The following is a 15,994-nucleotide window of genomic DNA, read 5'->3' on the forward strand; positions in this document are numbered from 1 at the left end:
CTTTTCACACAATGCAAAAACACACCGGTTTTAAAACACACGGCAAGTAATTAAGAAATTCAAATTAAAACGTAAAAACACAAAGAACACAAAGGAAAACAGCACGGCAGTGTGTATTGAACTCTGTTTAAATCATCTTAACGAAGCAATCAGTGCTGAGTGAATTACAGCAGGAAGATTAGAGAAGAAATACCTTCCAATATATCACTTTATTAGTGACCCTTTTTTGAATTTGTAAAGCAAGTCAATCAGTCAGTTTCATGTAGAACAGTATTTAAATGTAAAAAAAAAGCTAATGTTATTTTAAAATAATTTACATTTACCTTAAGAAATGAAACTTTTTTCACCACCTTTAACAAGCATTATAAGAAAGACACGGTGGGCAGGATTACACAACTATTAACTTATTTTATTTAAAAAGCATTTTTGATTTGCCTTTTCTTCCAACAAAATATGACTTCATTCAATGACATTCCCTCTCATAATATAGGAAGTTCATATTCAAAAACGAGGGGAAAACTAATAAAATAAACAATAGGTAATATATTAATTTCTAGTATATGTTACATAATTATATCTATATGTATTTATTCAAAAATACAGCAGGGGAAACATGAAAAACAAAAGAAGAATGGAAAAGTTTACACACTTTAAAGTCAAGAGGAACAAATCTCTACACACAGATTTGAATTAAGTGCAAATATTAAAACAAGAAGTCACAGACCCCTAAACTCCCTTAAATATGATACTCTTAAATCATTACTGATGCACCTGCAATGATTTCATTGACCACATGAGAAGTTGAATAAACCTAAAGTCATTTTAGGTTAAAATAAACAGTCTCTGTCTGGAAAGGTCCGTCTTCATGAAGACAAAGGAACATCACAAAAGTACCAATAAGGGAAAAGATGACCGTTACCAGATACCAGCTTCATAAGGTCGTAACAAAGCAGCTTGCTGCATCTCTGATAGAAACCACGCATCTGTAAATGAGAACATCCTCAAAAACAGCCACAAGAAATCTTTTAAATAAGCAGGGAACGGGGCGAAATGGACCTTAAAAAAACTATAAATACAATAATTTAGGTGGATTTTATTGGCGATATGATGACCCTCCATTTCCAACATTCGCAGTACACTGGTTGGAGAAAACTATAAATATAACAACGGGTTTTCCTCCCACAGTGAGCACACAGCTTCCTCTTCTTCGCCCCCTGAAACGCACGGTTGATGTACTTTCTATGGTTGAATTCGCTGTAGCAAAAACAGTCAAAGTGCATTGACCAAAAGTCCCTCGTTACTGGCCCGGCGGCCTGTGGCTATCTTCCCTGCAGGTGAATCGCTTGGTGTATTTTGAGGTTGCCCAGCACGGTGAAGCTCTTCCCACACTGCCCGCAGATGTGGGGCTTCAGGCCGCTGTGGAAGCGCTCGTGTCTCAGGCAGTTGTCCTGCCTCGAGAACATCTTGCCGCAGATCTTGCAGCTGAATGGCCTCTCGCCCGTGTGCACGCTTTGGTGCGTCTTCAGCCGGGTCTTCTGGGTGAAGGACTTCCCGCATTTGAGGCACCTGAATGGTTTGAAGAGCTGGTGGGAGGCCCTGTGCTCCTCCAGCTGAGACATGCGCTGGAACACTTTCAGATTCGACCTCCAGACATTCGTCAGCCTTTTTGCCCTCAGGCTGTTGCCATTGACGACGGGATCGTCTGCGTTTAATCCCGACGCAGTCGCCGCCGAGCTCCGCGGCGCGGCGGGCGACGGGCCGGCCTGCTGCGAAGCAAACTGCAAGAACTGGTCCTGATTGGCCGCAGGGTGGGAGGAATGTCCCGTCTCTTCGTCACGAGCAGAGTCATAAGCCTCGCTAACCATGCACATGGGTCGAAACTCCACCTCCACCTTTATCGGCACGCTCAAGGGCTCATCGGTGACTTCTTCTGCTGTTGGCGAAGAGTTACCGGAACCGTCCGCGTTTCTTTGAGCAGCGTATCCCTCAGCCTGATGGGGCGGGACGTGCAGGTGCGGCGGCATCGCAGCGGAGCTCTTCTCGAACATGCCGCAGGCCGGAGGAGGCCAGATCGGGTCGTCCGGATCTCCCGCCTCGAAGCAGAAGTCCGTGGACAAGGTGTCGTCTGTGGCTTCCTGTGGGGCGAGGTCATCGGCCGGCTCGCGCTTCACCGGCGGCCTCGTGTCGCGGCGCTCCTCGGTACCGGGTCCGGGCAGGAACAGGCAGCGAGCGGGTTCCAGGTACACCGCGCAAGTTTCCTGAGCTTCCGTTTCATCTGGGAATTGACAGGGGGGGAAAAAAGCAACGGTTTTGTTTTTGCTCTGTTAACTTTACCCATCTTAAGGTACCATAAATGCGTAGGATGTGTGGTTGTCCGAGCTCGCAGTGTTTGATAACTCATCCAGCTACTTGAGTCAGCATCAGACAAGAGATCGCTGCATCTTTCACAAAAAACGTTTCATTGTGGCGCTCTGTGGATTCTATTTTCTGTATTAAAATCGATTTTTCCATTCCCGTCAGTGTTAATTATACTTTACATCTAAATGAAACACTTGAAAATAGAACTACTCCCGTCTTCAGGACATAAAAGGGTTGAATCCGTAATTTCAGCAGGCGACTGTTTGATGTTGGACTGGTAGACTAATTACACATTTGGGTAAGAAGCTTGTTCGTTAACCCTGAAGACAACAGGGGCCCGTGGCTATTTACATATCCTGTTCAACTGGAGGAGCATTAAATTACTCTTCTGAATGTGTCCATTACATCGACCTACTACAAAAAATAATAATAAAAAGTTAAATTAATTGGCTCTTCAATTGGGTTGGTTACTTGTTGTTCTTAGATTATAGTAATTATAGTAAAAACGTTTTGGTTTTGAGCTGTTATTTTGGAGAAAAAAAACAATTGTAGGATTTCATATTAGACATTATATTTTTGTATTTCCAAATGAAAAACAAAAATATATTTGTCCTTAAAGTGTAATTGCATTAAAATGATGGGTTCATTTTCATGCCGAATTAAACAGTAGGCAATGCAAAATCGTCAAGGATGCAAAGTCATATTTTAACAAGCAGAATATTTACTTTAAAGGAATACAAAATCTGAATTGCAGAGTTTCTGAGTGAGGTTTGGTCCGGTGTTTTCTCTCGCGCGGAACCAGGGGCGCTCACCTCCTCGCACGAAGTCCTCCGCAGTCCTTCGGGTCGTGGCCGCTTCCTCAGCGTTGCAGAGGTCAACTTCCATCCGCTTCAAACTTCTTCGGAGCTCCTGAATCTCAGCGTCCTTCCGACACATCTCCAGGCGCAGCACCAGACTGCCCTCCTCCACCAGCTGAGAGATTTCGGCCACCGCGGCTTTCGACAACGAATCCACGACGGCGGCGATCTGCGCGGTTAACGAGGAGGCGAACGACATCCCGCCGAGTGGGAGTGAAAACGCAGCAGAAGCGGCTGTTGATCCTTATTGAACAGCTGGGGCTTCTGCGGCGAATGGAAGAGCCTTCCAGGCTGTTTTATTTTGTTTTACTTCCGGGAAAAGAGTTCAGGGCGGATGTGACGTAGCAGGCGGCGGGCGTAACTCTTTTAATACACGCGCAGCACAAATATCCATCTCAGTTGTTAAGAAAAAAAATGTATAATATTCAATGACGACAGCAAATTCTTTAACCTATTTACAAAACTGAGAATGAATTAATGTTTTGTATGTTAATATTTGTATGTAAACGAAATGAAACAAACAAAAACAATATTTATAAAAAATAAAATGACAGACATTTTGGAAACATCTTTTTATTCCCATGTCTAAAAAATAACACTTACTTTTGCATAATATTCATCATTTATCGTCTTTGAAAATTGAACCATATAACTATATGGTAAACAATATACCTGCCGCTTTTTATTCATACATATACTGAATACGGTACATATAATTTTTATAATTACATAATTATATAAGTACGGTATATTTGGACGACAACTGCACACAGGAGTGAGCTGGATTCAAGACTCATCACTTTAAAGTTTAAAGTCTTATGGATCCAGAGTGTGGAAGCTGTGAAAATCCTGGGTTTTACATGTAACATCGACATCTTTCAGCAGCTCTTGACTTTTACAGTTTTAGGGCAATCTAACTTCAGGTCCGTTCCTTTATTAGCTCTCCGATTGGAGATTTGCATTTCATCCATTACGTTTCCCTCATCACCTGTCAGCTCTACAGTTCTTTATCTAATAAAAAAATACATAACATCATTAGTAGCATTCAGAAAAACACTGCATCCTATTCTGAAAGTACAAAAGCTCCGTTGCTACGTGTCGAAAAATAGTTTGTACAGTCACAAACAATTCAAATCAATATACAAATAAAGAAAAGAAAAAAAAAACTTCACTGCGCTTCATTCCCCCTCTGCCTCTCCTTCTCCTTCCCGCACTCCTTCTCCTTCTCTCGCCTCATGGTCGCTATGGCAACGGCCTCGTCAAAGCACATGCTGAGGGGACTGTTTCTGCTGGCGCTCTCCTCCCCGTCCCTCCCTCTCTCCCTCTCCCCCCTCTCACCCTTCTCCCCTCCTCTGAGCGCCGGCCTCTCCTTCCTCCCCCTGCCCTCGTCCTCGCCGTCTCCCGCGCAGACCTTCTCCCACTCCGCCGCGACCCTCGCCGTGTTTTCGCCTCTCGTCTCTCCGTGCTGCTGCTGCTGCTGCTGCTGCTGTCGGAGGGACATGGCGGTGATCTTGCAGTGCTGCGGCTTCGGCGGCACGACCGGCACCGCTTTGGCCTGGTAGACCTTCGGATGTTTGGAGATGACCAGTTTCCTCCCTACGCCTCCTCCTCCTCGACCACTTTCCTCCCACTTTCTGCCCTCCATCGATTCGCTCGCTTCCCCCCTGACCTCTTGTGGTTGTTTATCGGCTCTGTCTTTATCCTCGTCGTGTCTTTCTCTCTCTTTTAAAACCAGTTCCACTCTCTGGTGGTGCTGTGCTCCGTCGCTGGCGGCAGGCTTCCCTCCTTCTCCTTCACTTGTCTTCGCCTCGTTTTCCTCAAACTGCGGTTGCGTCTCGGGCTGCGCGAGCTTTTCCTCGGCCTCCGCCGACGATTCCTCCGCCGACGATTCCTCCGCCACCTCTGCGCTGCCTCCCGCCTCGTTTGCCTCTTCTTTGTCGCTTTCCAGCATTTCCTCTCCCGGACCCTTTGCTGCCGGCGCGTCTTCTCCTCCATCGCTGGCGTCTTTCATCGTGTCCCCCTCCCCGTCCGTCTGCTCGCTCTCCTCGACCTTCATCCCTTCGCACGCGACGGCGTCCTCGAGTTCACCACAAATAGCGCCGTGCGGCTCTTCGTCACCTCCCCGCTCAGCTATCACTCCCCCGCCTCCCTCCCACGCGTCACCGCCACTTACTTTCACCTCTATCAACGTCTCGGGACACGTGTCCTCTGCCTCTTCGTTCACCTGTCTGTCCTCTCCCCCGTCCCTCTCTTTCGTCGGCTGTCCTGTCGCCGCCACAGCGGAGTCCCTGGACCCCTCTGAGGGAACGTCGACAGCGTCGCTCTGCGTCGCGCCAGGGCCGTCGCGGGAAGGCGGACAACCGCCGCGATGGTCGCCAAACGCGTCCGCCTCGTCCTCGACGTCCACGCGGGCCGCGGCGGCCGATTGGTCGTCGCCGGGCGGCGGGAAGTCGGGTGGAGGGAGAGGTTGTTCTTCGTCGCTTTGAGAGTCCTCCAGGACGTCTTCTGCTGTCGCTTGGCTGCGAACGAATGACAGATTTACAGATTGATCAAATGTTCCCTCAGCAGGATGTGTGAGTTCATCACTACAAGCCACTGCTTCCATGTTACGTGCAGTTTTCTCACCTAATATACAAATACTTAATAAGAACGCCTTAAAATGTGCACTTTGTAATAAATACGTCGTGGCCACAGGGGCACTTATTGTGGTTCACCTTTGGTTCTCCTGCGTATCTTCCTCTTCCTGCTCTGCTTGCTCCTTTCCTCTCAGTCCCTCTTCATCTCCTTCGTCTTCTACTTCTATCTCCTCCTGGTCTCCAGCGGTTGATTCCTCACATGCGGAAGAGTCCACTTCCACAGTCGGGCGTTCTCCCTCCTCGGGGCTCCCCGACCGGCGCTCAGGAGCAAGAGCGCCGCCGCCGCGTTCATCGGGGTCAGTGTCAAAGGGCGAACCCTGCGCGAAGAAGCTGCAGGGGAGGCTTTTCACAAACATGCTCTCGTCCTCCTCGCTGCTGTAATCGTTGTCATCGCTGTCCTCCACCGCGGCCTCCTCTTCGGAGCAGGACTCGTTCGATCCGAAGACGGGCGACGCCATGTGCGGCAAGCTGAGCGATTTAGTGTGTCGGCCCTGTGAGTCGATGCTGAGGTGCCTGTGTGGATTTGACTGGGTAGTTGGCGCGGCGGCGGCAGCGGGTTGCGCGTCCGCCCGCGGCTCGGCCAGCTGAGGCTGCTCCATGACTTCGTACTCGTCGTCCGAGTGGCCCGGAGGCTCCACGGAGAACTCGCTCACCTGAGAGGCCAAAAGGAGACGAGAGCAGAACACTTTGACATTCATCCCTGTTTTTGAAATACTTCAAAGCTCAAGCCCCACGCACCTGGTAGGGGGCGCTGCAGTCCATGTGGTCCAGGAAGTCAAAGTTATCCTGAACGTAGCAGGACAGCTCCTGGTCCTCCTCTTCCACCACAGTTGAATGGAGGATGTCGGGAGCATCGAACACGCGGTCGTCGTCGTCGTCGTGGCGCTGCGTCGCCTCCGGCCGACGGTTCGCCTCGTTCATGTCTGTAGGTGAAGGACGAGACGATGTTGAATTATCGTGTTTTCATGCTGTGCGGATGAAATAGACGCGCGTGGTCACGGAATAGGGGGCGTTACCCATGTACTCATCCACGTCGTCGTCATCCTCCACGACGCCGTCTCCCTCGGTGTCGGAGGTCCGGCTCGCTGCTCGCCGCTCTCCGGAGGCACCGCGCGCTTCTCCCATCGGCCCACTTTCTTCAACGACCTCCTCCTCCTCCTCCTCCTCCTCCTCCTCCTCCTCCTCTTCCTTTCCTTTCCCTGCTTCCTCCCCACCACCGCCGGCCCCCTCACTCCCTCCCGCCTCCTCCACCTCCCCCCCGTCTGTCGCCTTCTCCTCTTCCTCGAGCCTTCTGCTCTCCTCCACCTTCCTTTCCACTCCTCTGCTCTCCCTCCTCCTCATCTTCTCTCCCCCCTCCTGGCCTTCCACCCGGTCGGCTCCGTCTCTGTCTCTGGCCCGGTGGATGACCCTGTCGCCCCCGCCCCCCTGCAGCACCCCTAACGCCAGGTTGGAGGTGATATGCAGGGGCACCGTAACCAAGGTGGGGCCCGTGATGTGCATGGCCGCTCTTCGGCCTTTGCTGGAGATCCCCGGGGATCTGGACTGCAGAGTCTCGTTGTCCGAGAGTCCCAGACCTTCGGGGTCGAGGCAGGTGTAGGTGCCCTGGGTCCCCGAGCCCCCGCTGACCAACCCGGTTCCCCTGCGGTAGGTCACGGCGTATTCACTGCCCCCCAGCGCCCCGGTGGAGGCCGTGACCTCGGCGCCGGACTGGGCGGAGGAGGTGACGATTGGAGACATGTTGGTGGAGGGCGGCCGCTGGGCCGTACGTCTGGAACCTGGAACCGAAAAGACAGAAAATACTTTATGGCAAAGTGCGACTATTTGGGTCGTTGAATTAATTATATATATTGATGTTTCTAATCTGTGTGTGAGGAGTTAAGTATTCTTCTATTGTTGTATTGAAATATTTATCTATAGTTCTGAATAAATCTTTAGGTAAATGGGTGACAGAAGTAGCACCTTCATGTGGATACGACGGCGTGCTGAGGGAGTCCATGCTCCTCGCTGGTCTCAGAGCAGGCCTTTCTTTCTCTGCAGAACAGAAAGGACCAATCGTGTGAAAGTGGGGTGAGGATGAAGAAAGGGAAGTTTAATTAGATCCATAACAACCAAATTTAGGTCGAAAACTATCATGGAAAATTTAATAAAAAGTCAAAAATATCAGGTTAAATTCTTTTTTTTTAAAGTCTCAATATGTTATTTCCAAAAATGTTTTGAATGAAAAGTAAATCAATATCAGGTCAATAAATATCATGAGAAAGAAAAAAAATCTAAGAATATTGGTCAAAATTTTTCTGAAAAAAAATTGTTAATGTTAAAGAAAGGCCTTGAAAAAATATATATATTAGGTCGAAAAATGTTTTAGAAATAAAGTCCAAATAAGTTATGTTGTAAAATGTAATAGAAAAAAAGTAAAAAATATATATGGCTGTAAAATGTTTTGCAAAAGTCTAAATATATTATTTTTTTGAAAGTCATTGAATAAAAGTACAAAACGAGCATCGGAGTTCAACAACAATATCAGAGAAATTACTAATCTTTATAAACTTACATGAGAGGTTTTTACACATTATTATTACTATTAATTTTTATAATTGAATGTGCTGAACATTTACTTAACAGAGGAGCAAGATTGCAATTTATTTAAAAGCAAATTATGAAGGATAAGAGCAGCTTCCAGGACTCATAACTGTGGCGCGTTTTGTACCTTTGGTTGAGTGTTTGTGTTTCCGCCGCGGGTCGTGGAATCGCCCTCCGATGTTGAAGATGGACATCCACTTCCTGCCTTTGAGAGACCCTTTCCTCCTGAACAAGACCCGGAAAGAAAGAAGATTTAACGATGTCCCGTTAACGTGAGATACGGGTCTCTCGTCGCCTTTAAGAAAACGTGTTAATTTTTAGCTGCAGCGCTCATCATTTTGAGTATTTGTACGTGTCTGCTCACTTGTCAGTGCCTTCAATGATGGCGTGATATGGTCTGATGGGTAGCGGGCCGTCGCCTGGGCTGATTTGACCAAAGTTTGGGAAAGGATGAGCGGTCTTGAAAAACCCATCGTCCTGATTGAGCATTGGTGCCGGGGAGGGGAGGGACTTTCTTCTCTCATTTGACCAACCTGAACATGGCAGAAGTCGGTGATCAGTACGCCGTCGTTTTCAGCTCGGCTCCAGATTTGCCGCCCAAACAACTGCATTTCATTCAAAACAGATGGAACAATATTCAGTGCAACTATCGTACCTTCTTCTGGAAACAGCTGAGGGACGTGTGTGAGGATGAACTCCACCACGATGGACTGAACTCTGACCTCCATGAAGGCCGCTGTGCCGTTAAACCCAGACGCCTCGATGTCCTTTGACCTGAACACACAGAATAATTGATGCCGAGAATAATAACGAAAAAAAACATGAATCATGTATAATATGGTCAAGAAAAACTGCACTACGAGGTACAACTGCACATTGGGTGTGTTTATTTACAGCCCTTTTTAAAGCTCTTTTCCAAAGCATCTACCAGCGGCGAAAGCTAAAGCTAGCGAGAGCGCTAATCCCCAAGAGTGTGTGATCGCAACAAAGGAACGAACATGGCTGTTGTTAAAACTCGCTGCTGTTAAGCAGAACTTCAGCAGAAATCAAACCCGCCTCACGTCCCCCCCGAAACAGCACCGGAACATCAGAACCACACATGTTATCGTACGCCATAATACTAGCAAACCTGAGCAGATTTGGGGCCCAGACGATGGCCAAATTCCTGGAGTGCATGTTGGTCTCCGAGCTGAACGACGCCATCTTGACCAGATGCCGCATCAGAAACTGCAGAGTCCTGTCGGCGACAAAGTCCAGTGTCACGTCGGCGCCGCAGGAGAAGCGGCGGCGCCAGATTTCTGCGCGTGTGCTACCGGACGGTACCTGTGATGCGGTTCCGGAAGTTCCTTCAGTACGTCTCGGATCTTCACCAGCCTATCCTCCTCCAGCTGGATGGCCACGGCCTCCTGTAACGCAGACCCCAAGTCGGTAAGTGAGGACATTTCGTTCATCGCCCGCCGGGGAAACGTTGGTGGGCATCGAGCTACTCACGGCGAACTTGTCATACAGCTGGTATGTGAGCAGAGGGTTCGGCAGCTCTCTGAAGTAAGCTTTGCACAGAGAGCTGACGCAGTGGATGTCCTGCAGGTACAGGTCCTTGTTCAGGTCCGGAGTCCCGTCGCTCTCAAACTCCCCCCTTGGATGCACATCGATCACATTTGAAACAACGCAATACATACGTGTGCTACGACACATTTACAGATATGAGGAAACTCACCTGAGTTTCTGTATGTTGGACGAGACTCCGGACAACCTGTAGATGCCGTCCACGATCCCATGCGTCTCAACAAACTCACCGCAGCATTGCAGGACCTGAGGAACTGTGGCGGACGGTTAAAGTGTTTGTTGACCTGGAACCTGCACATATGGCTGTTGTGGATTTTATCTGCATGTTTCATCGTCAAGTAGCCCTTATATGCTTTCTTTTTAAAGATTCAACCACTGCTATTTCAAGTTCTTCTGATCGCACCTGTGTGTCTCCCGATAGACACAGAACGACCAAGAGGATCCGAGTAGACCCGGTGGGTTTAATCATGTGTGGTTTGAGTCTTAATAAAGAAATAAATGAACATGCACTCTGTTGACTCATGTCTGCCAAATGAGAACCAGCTGTTATGACCAGATTGGATGAATAAATGTCAACGAGGTGTCGACAATCAATCCGGTTCAATGACTCCTTTACCAACCGGGGTGTGACGCTTAGAGGATGTCATTTGTGGTTTTGAAATGTTCACAAATTGAGTGACACTTCTGATCCTGTCAGATAGAACATATATATATATATTTATATGTTCATTCCAGCGTCTTTGGTTAGTCAACGCTGTTGTTTCTGCTGATTTATTGCTTTCATTCTGCACTCGTCTGTTTTTTGGATGCACGGCGCGCGACGTGGAGGAAGTGGTCACAGAAGTTCTCTTACTCTGTTGGGAGGAGGCGGTCAGGTGCTCCAGCAGGTCACATCCAAACACCTTCTCCTTGTTGCCCCCCTTTCTCCGAACTCTCCGCATCTCTTCCTGTCTGCCGACCCTCACGGGTCTGACCGTGCGGCTGCTGCTTCTGCCTCCTCTGCCTCAGTGCATGCCGCTGGGCGCAGGTCGTTTCCTCTGTAGGCCGCGTTGCATCGGGGGGGGGGGGGGGGGGGTTCCTCGAGCGTTAGGACATGCTCCGGTTTATCTCCCACCCTGCGAAAAAGCACAAATGAGAACAAAAAAGCCGACTTTCACTGTGCGAACAACAATCCCCCCCCCCCCCCCAAGAATCAAACAACAAATGGTGTTGAATCCTCAGCGTGCTTATGCGGCGCTCCACTTCCCCCCAACATGCACTCAAATACATTTTCGAATGAAAGGCCACACCCTTGCCTCAGTACTTCTCCTATTCAGGGAAGTGAGCCTGTCAATGTTTGGCCGTATTGTGGACCGACCTAAACCCTCCACCCTGAGCTCCAGTCTGAGGACGGGGCCCTCGGCACAGGTCCGACTCCCCGACCGCATGTCACGGCCATCGCGGCCTCCTTTTTTCCTGTCTCCCCCCTCTCTGTCTCTGCAGCGGATGTCGAAAACGCTCTTCACGCCTGAGCATATAGACTCACACAGCCGTTCAAACTCACTCTCCACAGCTTCCATCTCACTGACACCTGCCGCCGCTCAACGTCCCTCCGCCATCCGTCCTCGTCGGCCCACTTTGCCCCGAAAAGACGTCTCAGCGTGGGGAAGTCAGGGTATGGAACGTTAGAAAAAGGCGACGGTTCTTACCTTCAACTCTGAAGCGGCACACAAGTAGCGGCATAAAATGATGACGCAAGAAACCGCTAAACTTCCCCTGTTAACTTCCTGAGTGTCTCTGCTTCTCTTGTGCTTTCGCTCTGCGTGTGGGCCGCAGTTTCTCCCCCTCTGCTGACTGAGTGGGGAAACCAGTTTGGTCTTACGGCACGATGCGTTTATTTCACTTTATTCTAGTGCTTCTCCCCCCGACGGAGAGGAATGCACAGTAGTTGTACAAAATGACAACTAATTTCAGCCCATTTCCTTTGAACGTGTGCGTTGTACATCAGTGCGTCACCTGAACACGACGCCCTGCCAACCTACGCAACACACTGAGCCCCAGCGAGTGCTGTAGGAGTACCACAAAGTACAAACAATTACTGGAAAGTACCACTACAATCACTAGAGATGATGGACACAAATCACTACAAAGTAGTAGAGTTTTTAAAGATAATTGGCCATTGTTGAAATATTCAAAGAATTGAAAAAATTACCATAAAACAAAAAACTACAGGAATATTAAGTAAATATACTCCATTACAAACAAATGTTGTGTATTTATAATGCTTGTATTAGCAACTGAATATACTCGTTGTTATGTAGTGGAAGTATGAAGCAGCAATAATACTCAAGAGAAGTACAAGTAGCTCATAATTAAATTAAATAATTAAAAGCTAGGGTACTATATAGTGTGCACTTTCATCAAGGTCAAATGTAAAAAATGACTAGATTAGAGAATTAGAGCACATTTATTTCACTGTTAATGGGTCGTATCGGATACATACACAATTAATACATACGTTTCAGCATTTGAACACTTAATAAAGGATGACTTGCTAAAAATAAGTACAGAAAATACACTGAATGTCTGTTTCTCTTTGACATACAACTGAATACATTGACATACGACCTCTGACTTTGTTGACATCTATAGTTTAATATGGCTCATTATTTACAATTTGACCATGCTTGAGAATGTATCTCCTAAAATTGTGAAATATAATGTTTGATACTGAAGGATTATGTTTGGTTATTATTGGTGTGTGAAATCGAGAAAAAGAACATATCAAGCGATTTGAATAACTTTGCAATGTATTAAATCACCTGGTTCCCCGTGTGGAGGCGAGTTCCGTATTAGCGTACTTACGGTAATACAACGAGTGACGCGACCAGGGAAACCTCGTTGTATATCACAGTACGTCCCCTAGTGGCGGAAGTAACGTTAAACAACAACAACACTGTAAACATAAAGAAACTACCTACATCCTGAATTGTGTTCATTTCATAGAGTCTAATGTGTTGTGGTGTGTTAATAAAAAAACGAGTCACTATTTGTGTGACTAAACCAGAGAAGCAGCAACACCGCCCTTGCAAGACGGCGCGTCTGATCAAAAACGAGCGCTTCTCTCCCCCCGCCCCGAACAACCCCGGAAGTAAACGTGCAGCTCGAGCGCAGCACCACGGTAGCACTCGCTCCGCCGACCTGCCATTTGTGTACATCCTCCCCCGCCCTCCCTGCGCCTCCCACCCGCGGAGTGAGCGACTCGACGCCGCGCACAGGTGCGCGTCTTTTTAGCAGCGTTTCCCGACATGGAGAGCAGCGGCTTCCAGAGCCAGCTGCTGGCCGTCGTGGAGGTCCTGGCCAAGGCGGCCGTGGCGGAGATCCACCGCAGCGTGGAGGACAGCTGCGCGGTGCTGCGGCTGGAGGCGAGCCGGAGCCGGCGGGACATCGACCTGCTGAAGAGGAAGTGCGAGGGGATGGAGGCAGAGCTGAGGAGGACCCGGATGAGGGCCAGGAGGAAAGGTGGGCTTTTTGTCACGATGCTGGTGTCTATCTGGTGTTGTGTGTCGTTAAGCTCGTGACCCGTGACCCGTATTTGTTCTTCTTTCGCAGTGTTTTATCCTCCTGCAGCAGAGAGATTCTCTCCTTTAGTTAAAATAGTGCTCAACAAAGAGAGAGCAAGCGCACGTTGGGATGCTGAGGCTCAGAAGCAACACCAGCAGGTAGAACACTACACAACCTGCATGTTCTTATCAATTGGTCACCATCAGCCCAAATGTCACGTCTTTAAATTGCTTGTTTTTTCTCTGACCAACAGTAAGAAACAACAAATAAAACACAACAAATCCTCACATTTGATAAGTTGGATCCACCACTGTAACTATTAATGTTATTAACATTTACAACTTGGTAAATGGTAATTGAAAAGTGCTATTTTCTATCTGATTCATAGATACAAGTTTACTTTTTGTACACTTAGAAAAAATGAAACGTGTAAAGACAAAATCAATGCTAATGTAAAAGTGTAACTTCACTAAATCTACACAATATCTCTGCCGTAACACGCAGGTGGGTGTTTCCTTGGTATATATCGGTCTGTTGTTGTTGCAGTGTGCAGACGTGGAGCCCGTCAATGACGCTCAACACATACGGATCAAAGAGGAGCGTGAAGAAGAGGAGCGTGAAGAAGAGGAGCGTGAAGAAGAGGAGCGTGAAGAAGAGGAGCGTGAAGAAGACGCTAACGACTCCTGCGACAAACTGAGTGAGTTCGTTCACACAATCGCGATCGCCGCAAACCTTTTAATGGTCGCGGGACTGAAAACACCCCCTCGGTGTTACGCCGCGTATGTTCACTCCGAGTCACTGCGCTGTGAACGACCCGTTACCCATGATGCATCACCATGATGCATCTCCATATAAACAACACAATGTTTCAGCCTCACATGCAACATTAATGCAACTCATTCACCATAAACCCCCCGAGTGAGCATATTAATAAAGAGATGTCAAAGGATTTCATGAGACGCCGTGTGGTTCCCTTCTGCTTTCTTTAGTCTCCGGAGCCGTCGCTGACGCCGTCGTGGGGCGTTACCGCTCGGCCGAAGACCCCGGGACCCCGGTTCCCCCGGCGGACGCCTACCACACTTTCCCCTGGCAGCCGCTGGACGCGCACCTGGACGCGCACCTGGACGAGCCCGAGCTGGCGGTGAAATGCGAGAACCTCGAGCAGCACGACCAGAGTGCGGCGCCGGTGGACTCGGCCCCCGGGTTCCTGACGGAGGAGGCCGACCGGTCGCTGTGGTCGTCCGGCCTGTGCGGGGACGCCATCGACCCGGGCGGCTTCTCCTGCGGCGAGCACCGCTTCGAGCCGATCCCCTTCGCCTTCCCCTCCCAGAGCGGACCGCCTGCGGCCGACGCGGCGCCTCCGACTCTCTCGGCGGGGAAATGGCACTCGGCCTCGGTGAGCGCGGCGCGCGCGAAAAGACGAGCCAGAGCGCTGGGGTTCAAGAGGTCACAGCCGGACGGCGGACCCGGCGCGTTCTCTCGGATCAACGCCGCGGCTCAGAGCTCGGCGCCTCAACAATCGACGCTTCAGTGCAGAGAATCGCCCCGAGCCGGGAACCCGAACGAGGACGCGACGCCGGCGGCCTCCTCCTCCTCCTCCTTCTTCTGCGGGCTCAGCCGCGGCGGCTTCGGCCTCGCGCGGAGGATGAGGACGCCGTGGAGGTCGGGCCTCGGCGAGAAGCGGTTCAGCTGCACGTACTGCGACAAAAGCTTTGTGCGGTTCAGTCAGCTGAAGGAGCACCTGAGGAGCCACACGGGGGAGAAGCCCTTCAGCTGCCTGCAGTGCGGCCGCAGCTTCACCAAGCAGTGCAACCTCATCCGGCACGCGGTGGTCCACAGCGGGGAGAAACCCTACGAGTGCTCGCTGTGCGGGAAGTGCTTCACGCAGCGCTCCAGCCTCAAGTCGCATCAGAAGACGGCGCACTGAGCGCGCGGGGTTTTGTTTTTTATTGTTATATATTTAGTTGTTTCTTTGAAGACTGGAAGCGTAACTATCCTCCTTTAGGTGGTCACTCAATTTGTGTACAATGAGTTTGTGCTTTTTATTTTTCCTTCCTCTCGACAGCCACTAGAACGCAGTCTGAGACCAGAGGGAAGAATACATAAACCTTCTAAACACAGTAAATGTGTTTCTTCTGGTTTTTAAATCGGTCCAGATTTCATTTTCAACAAATACTTTTACTACTTTGGTCCCAAAACTCTAGATTTCAAAATTACATTATTCTGTATTAATCTTTTGAAAAGCAACAAAAGTCAAATTATATATTATAATATATAGTTCTTGTTTTACAGGTTTTGTTGTTACATGAGATATGAAGCGTATGGTAATTAAAACTATTTTTAAACGTCTGCTGGTCTCAAAAAACTAAAATCGGTACCAATTATGATTATTAGTGGGGTTATTTGTGGTTGAAATTTTAATTTAATGTGAAAGTTCAAGCCCAGTTTGTGTGA

At 48.9% G+C, this 15,994-nt stretch overlaps 3 protein-coding genes across 7 annotated transcripts; 1 reads left to right on the forward strand and 2 right to left on the reverse strand.

Moving 5' to 3' along the window:
* Positions 1-388: 388 nt before the first annotated feature.
* Positions 389-3,535, reverse strand: LOC120815599 (uncharacterized). Its single transcript, XM_040170396.2, has 2 exons — positions 3,171-3,535; positions 389-2,275 (listed from the first exon to the last, which is right to left on the reverse strand). The coding sequence occupies exons 1-2, from the start codon at positions 3,412-3,414 to the stop codon at positions 1,320-1,322; spliced, it is 1,200 nt and encodes a 399-aa protein (XP_040026330.2). The 5' UTR covers positions 3,415-3,535; the 3' UTR covers positions 389-1,319.
* Positions 3,536-3,772: 237 nt separating this feature from the next.
* arhgap30 (Rho GTPase activating protein 30) lies at positions 3,773-11,821 on the reverse strand. Of its 4 annotated transcripts, XM_078099839.1 has the most exons (15): positions 11,541-11,681; positions 10,851-11,112; positions 10,149-10,251; positions 9,923-10,067; positions 9,755-9,837; positions 9,561-9,668; positions 9,087-9,205; positions 8,796-8,964; positions 8,559-8,656; positions 7,811-7,882; positions 6,957-7,626; positions 6,868-6,926; positions 6,590-6,774; positions 5,930-6,504; positions 3,773-5,734 (listed from the first exon to the last, which is right to left on the reverse strand). In XM_078099839.1, exons 2-15 carry the CDS (start codon positions 10,936-10,938, stop codon positions 4,384-4,386), a joined length of 3,825 nt encoding a protein of 1,274 aa, XP_077955965.1. In that variant the 5' UTR covers positions 10,939-11,112; positions 11,541-11,681; the 3' UTR covers positions 3,773-4,383. The 4 variants fall into 4 exon arrangements, with proteins under 4 accessions (XP_077955965.1, XP_040026313.2, XP_040026312.2 ...); XM_040170379.2 differs by lacking the exon at positions 11,541-11,681 and adding an exon at positions 11,686-11,821 and having other exon boundaries at positions 6,868-7,626; XM_040170378.2 differs by having other exon boundaries at positions 6,868-7,626.
* Positions 11,710-15,665, forward strand: LOC120815597 (uncharacterized). 2 transcript variants are annotated; one of them, XM_078099850.1, is made up of 5 exons: positions 11,710-13,498; positions 13,589-13,698; positions 14,087-14,132; positions 14,163-14,237; positions 14,530-15,665. In XM_078099850.1, exons 1-5 carry the CDS (start codon positions 13,285-13,287, stop codon positions 15,465-15,467), a joined length of 1,383 nt encoding a protein of 460 aa, XP_077955976.1. In that variant the 5' UTR covers positions 11,710-13,284; the 3' UTR covers positions 15,468-15,665. The 2 variants fall into 2 exon arrangements, with proteins under 2 accessions (XP_077955976.1, XP_040026328.2); XM_040170394.2 differs by having other exon boundaries at positions 14,087-14,237.
* The last annotated feature ends 329 nt before the right edge of the window (positions 15,666-15,994 follow it).

This window comes from Gasterosteus aculeatus, chromosome 3 (genome assembly GCF_964276395.1).
Source record: "Gasterosteus aculeatus chromosome 3, fGasAcu3.hap1.1, whole genome shotgun sequence".
NCBI classification, from domain to species: domain Eukaryota; kingdom Metazoa; phylum Chordata; class Actinopteri; order Perciformes; family Gasterosteidae; genus Gasterosteus; species Gasterosteus aculeatus.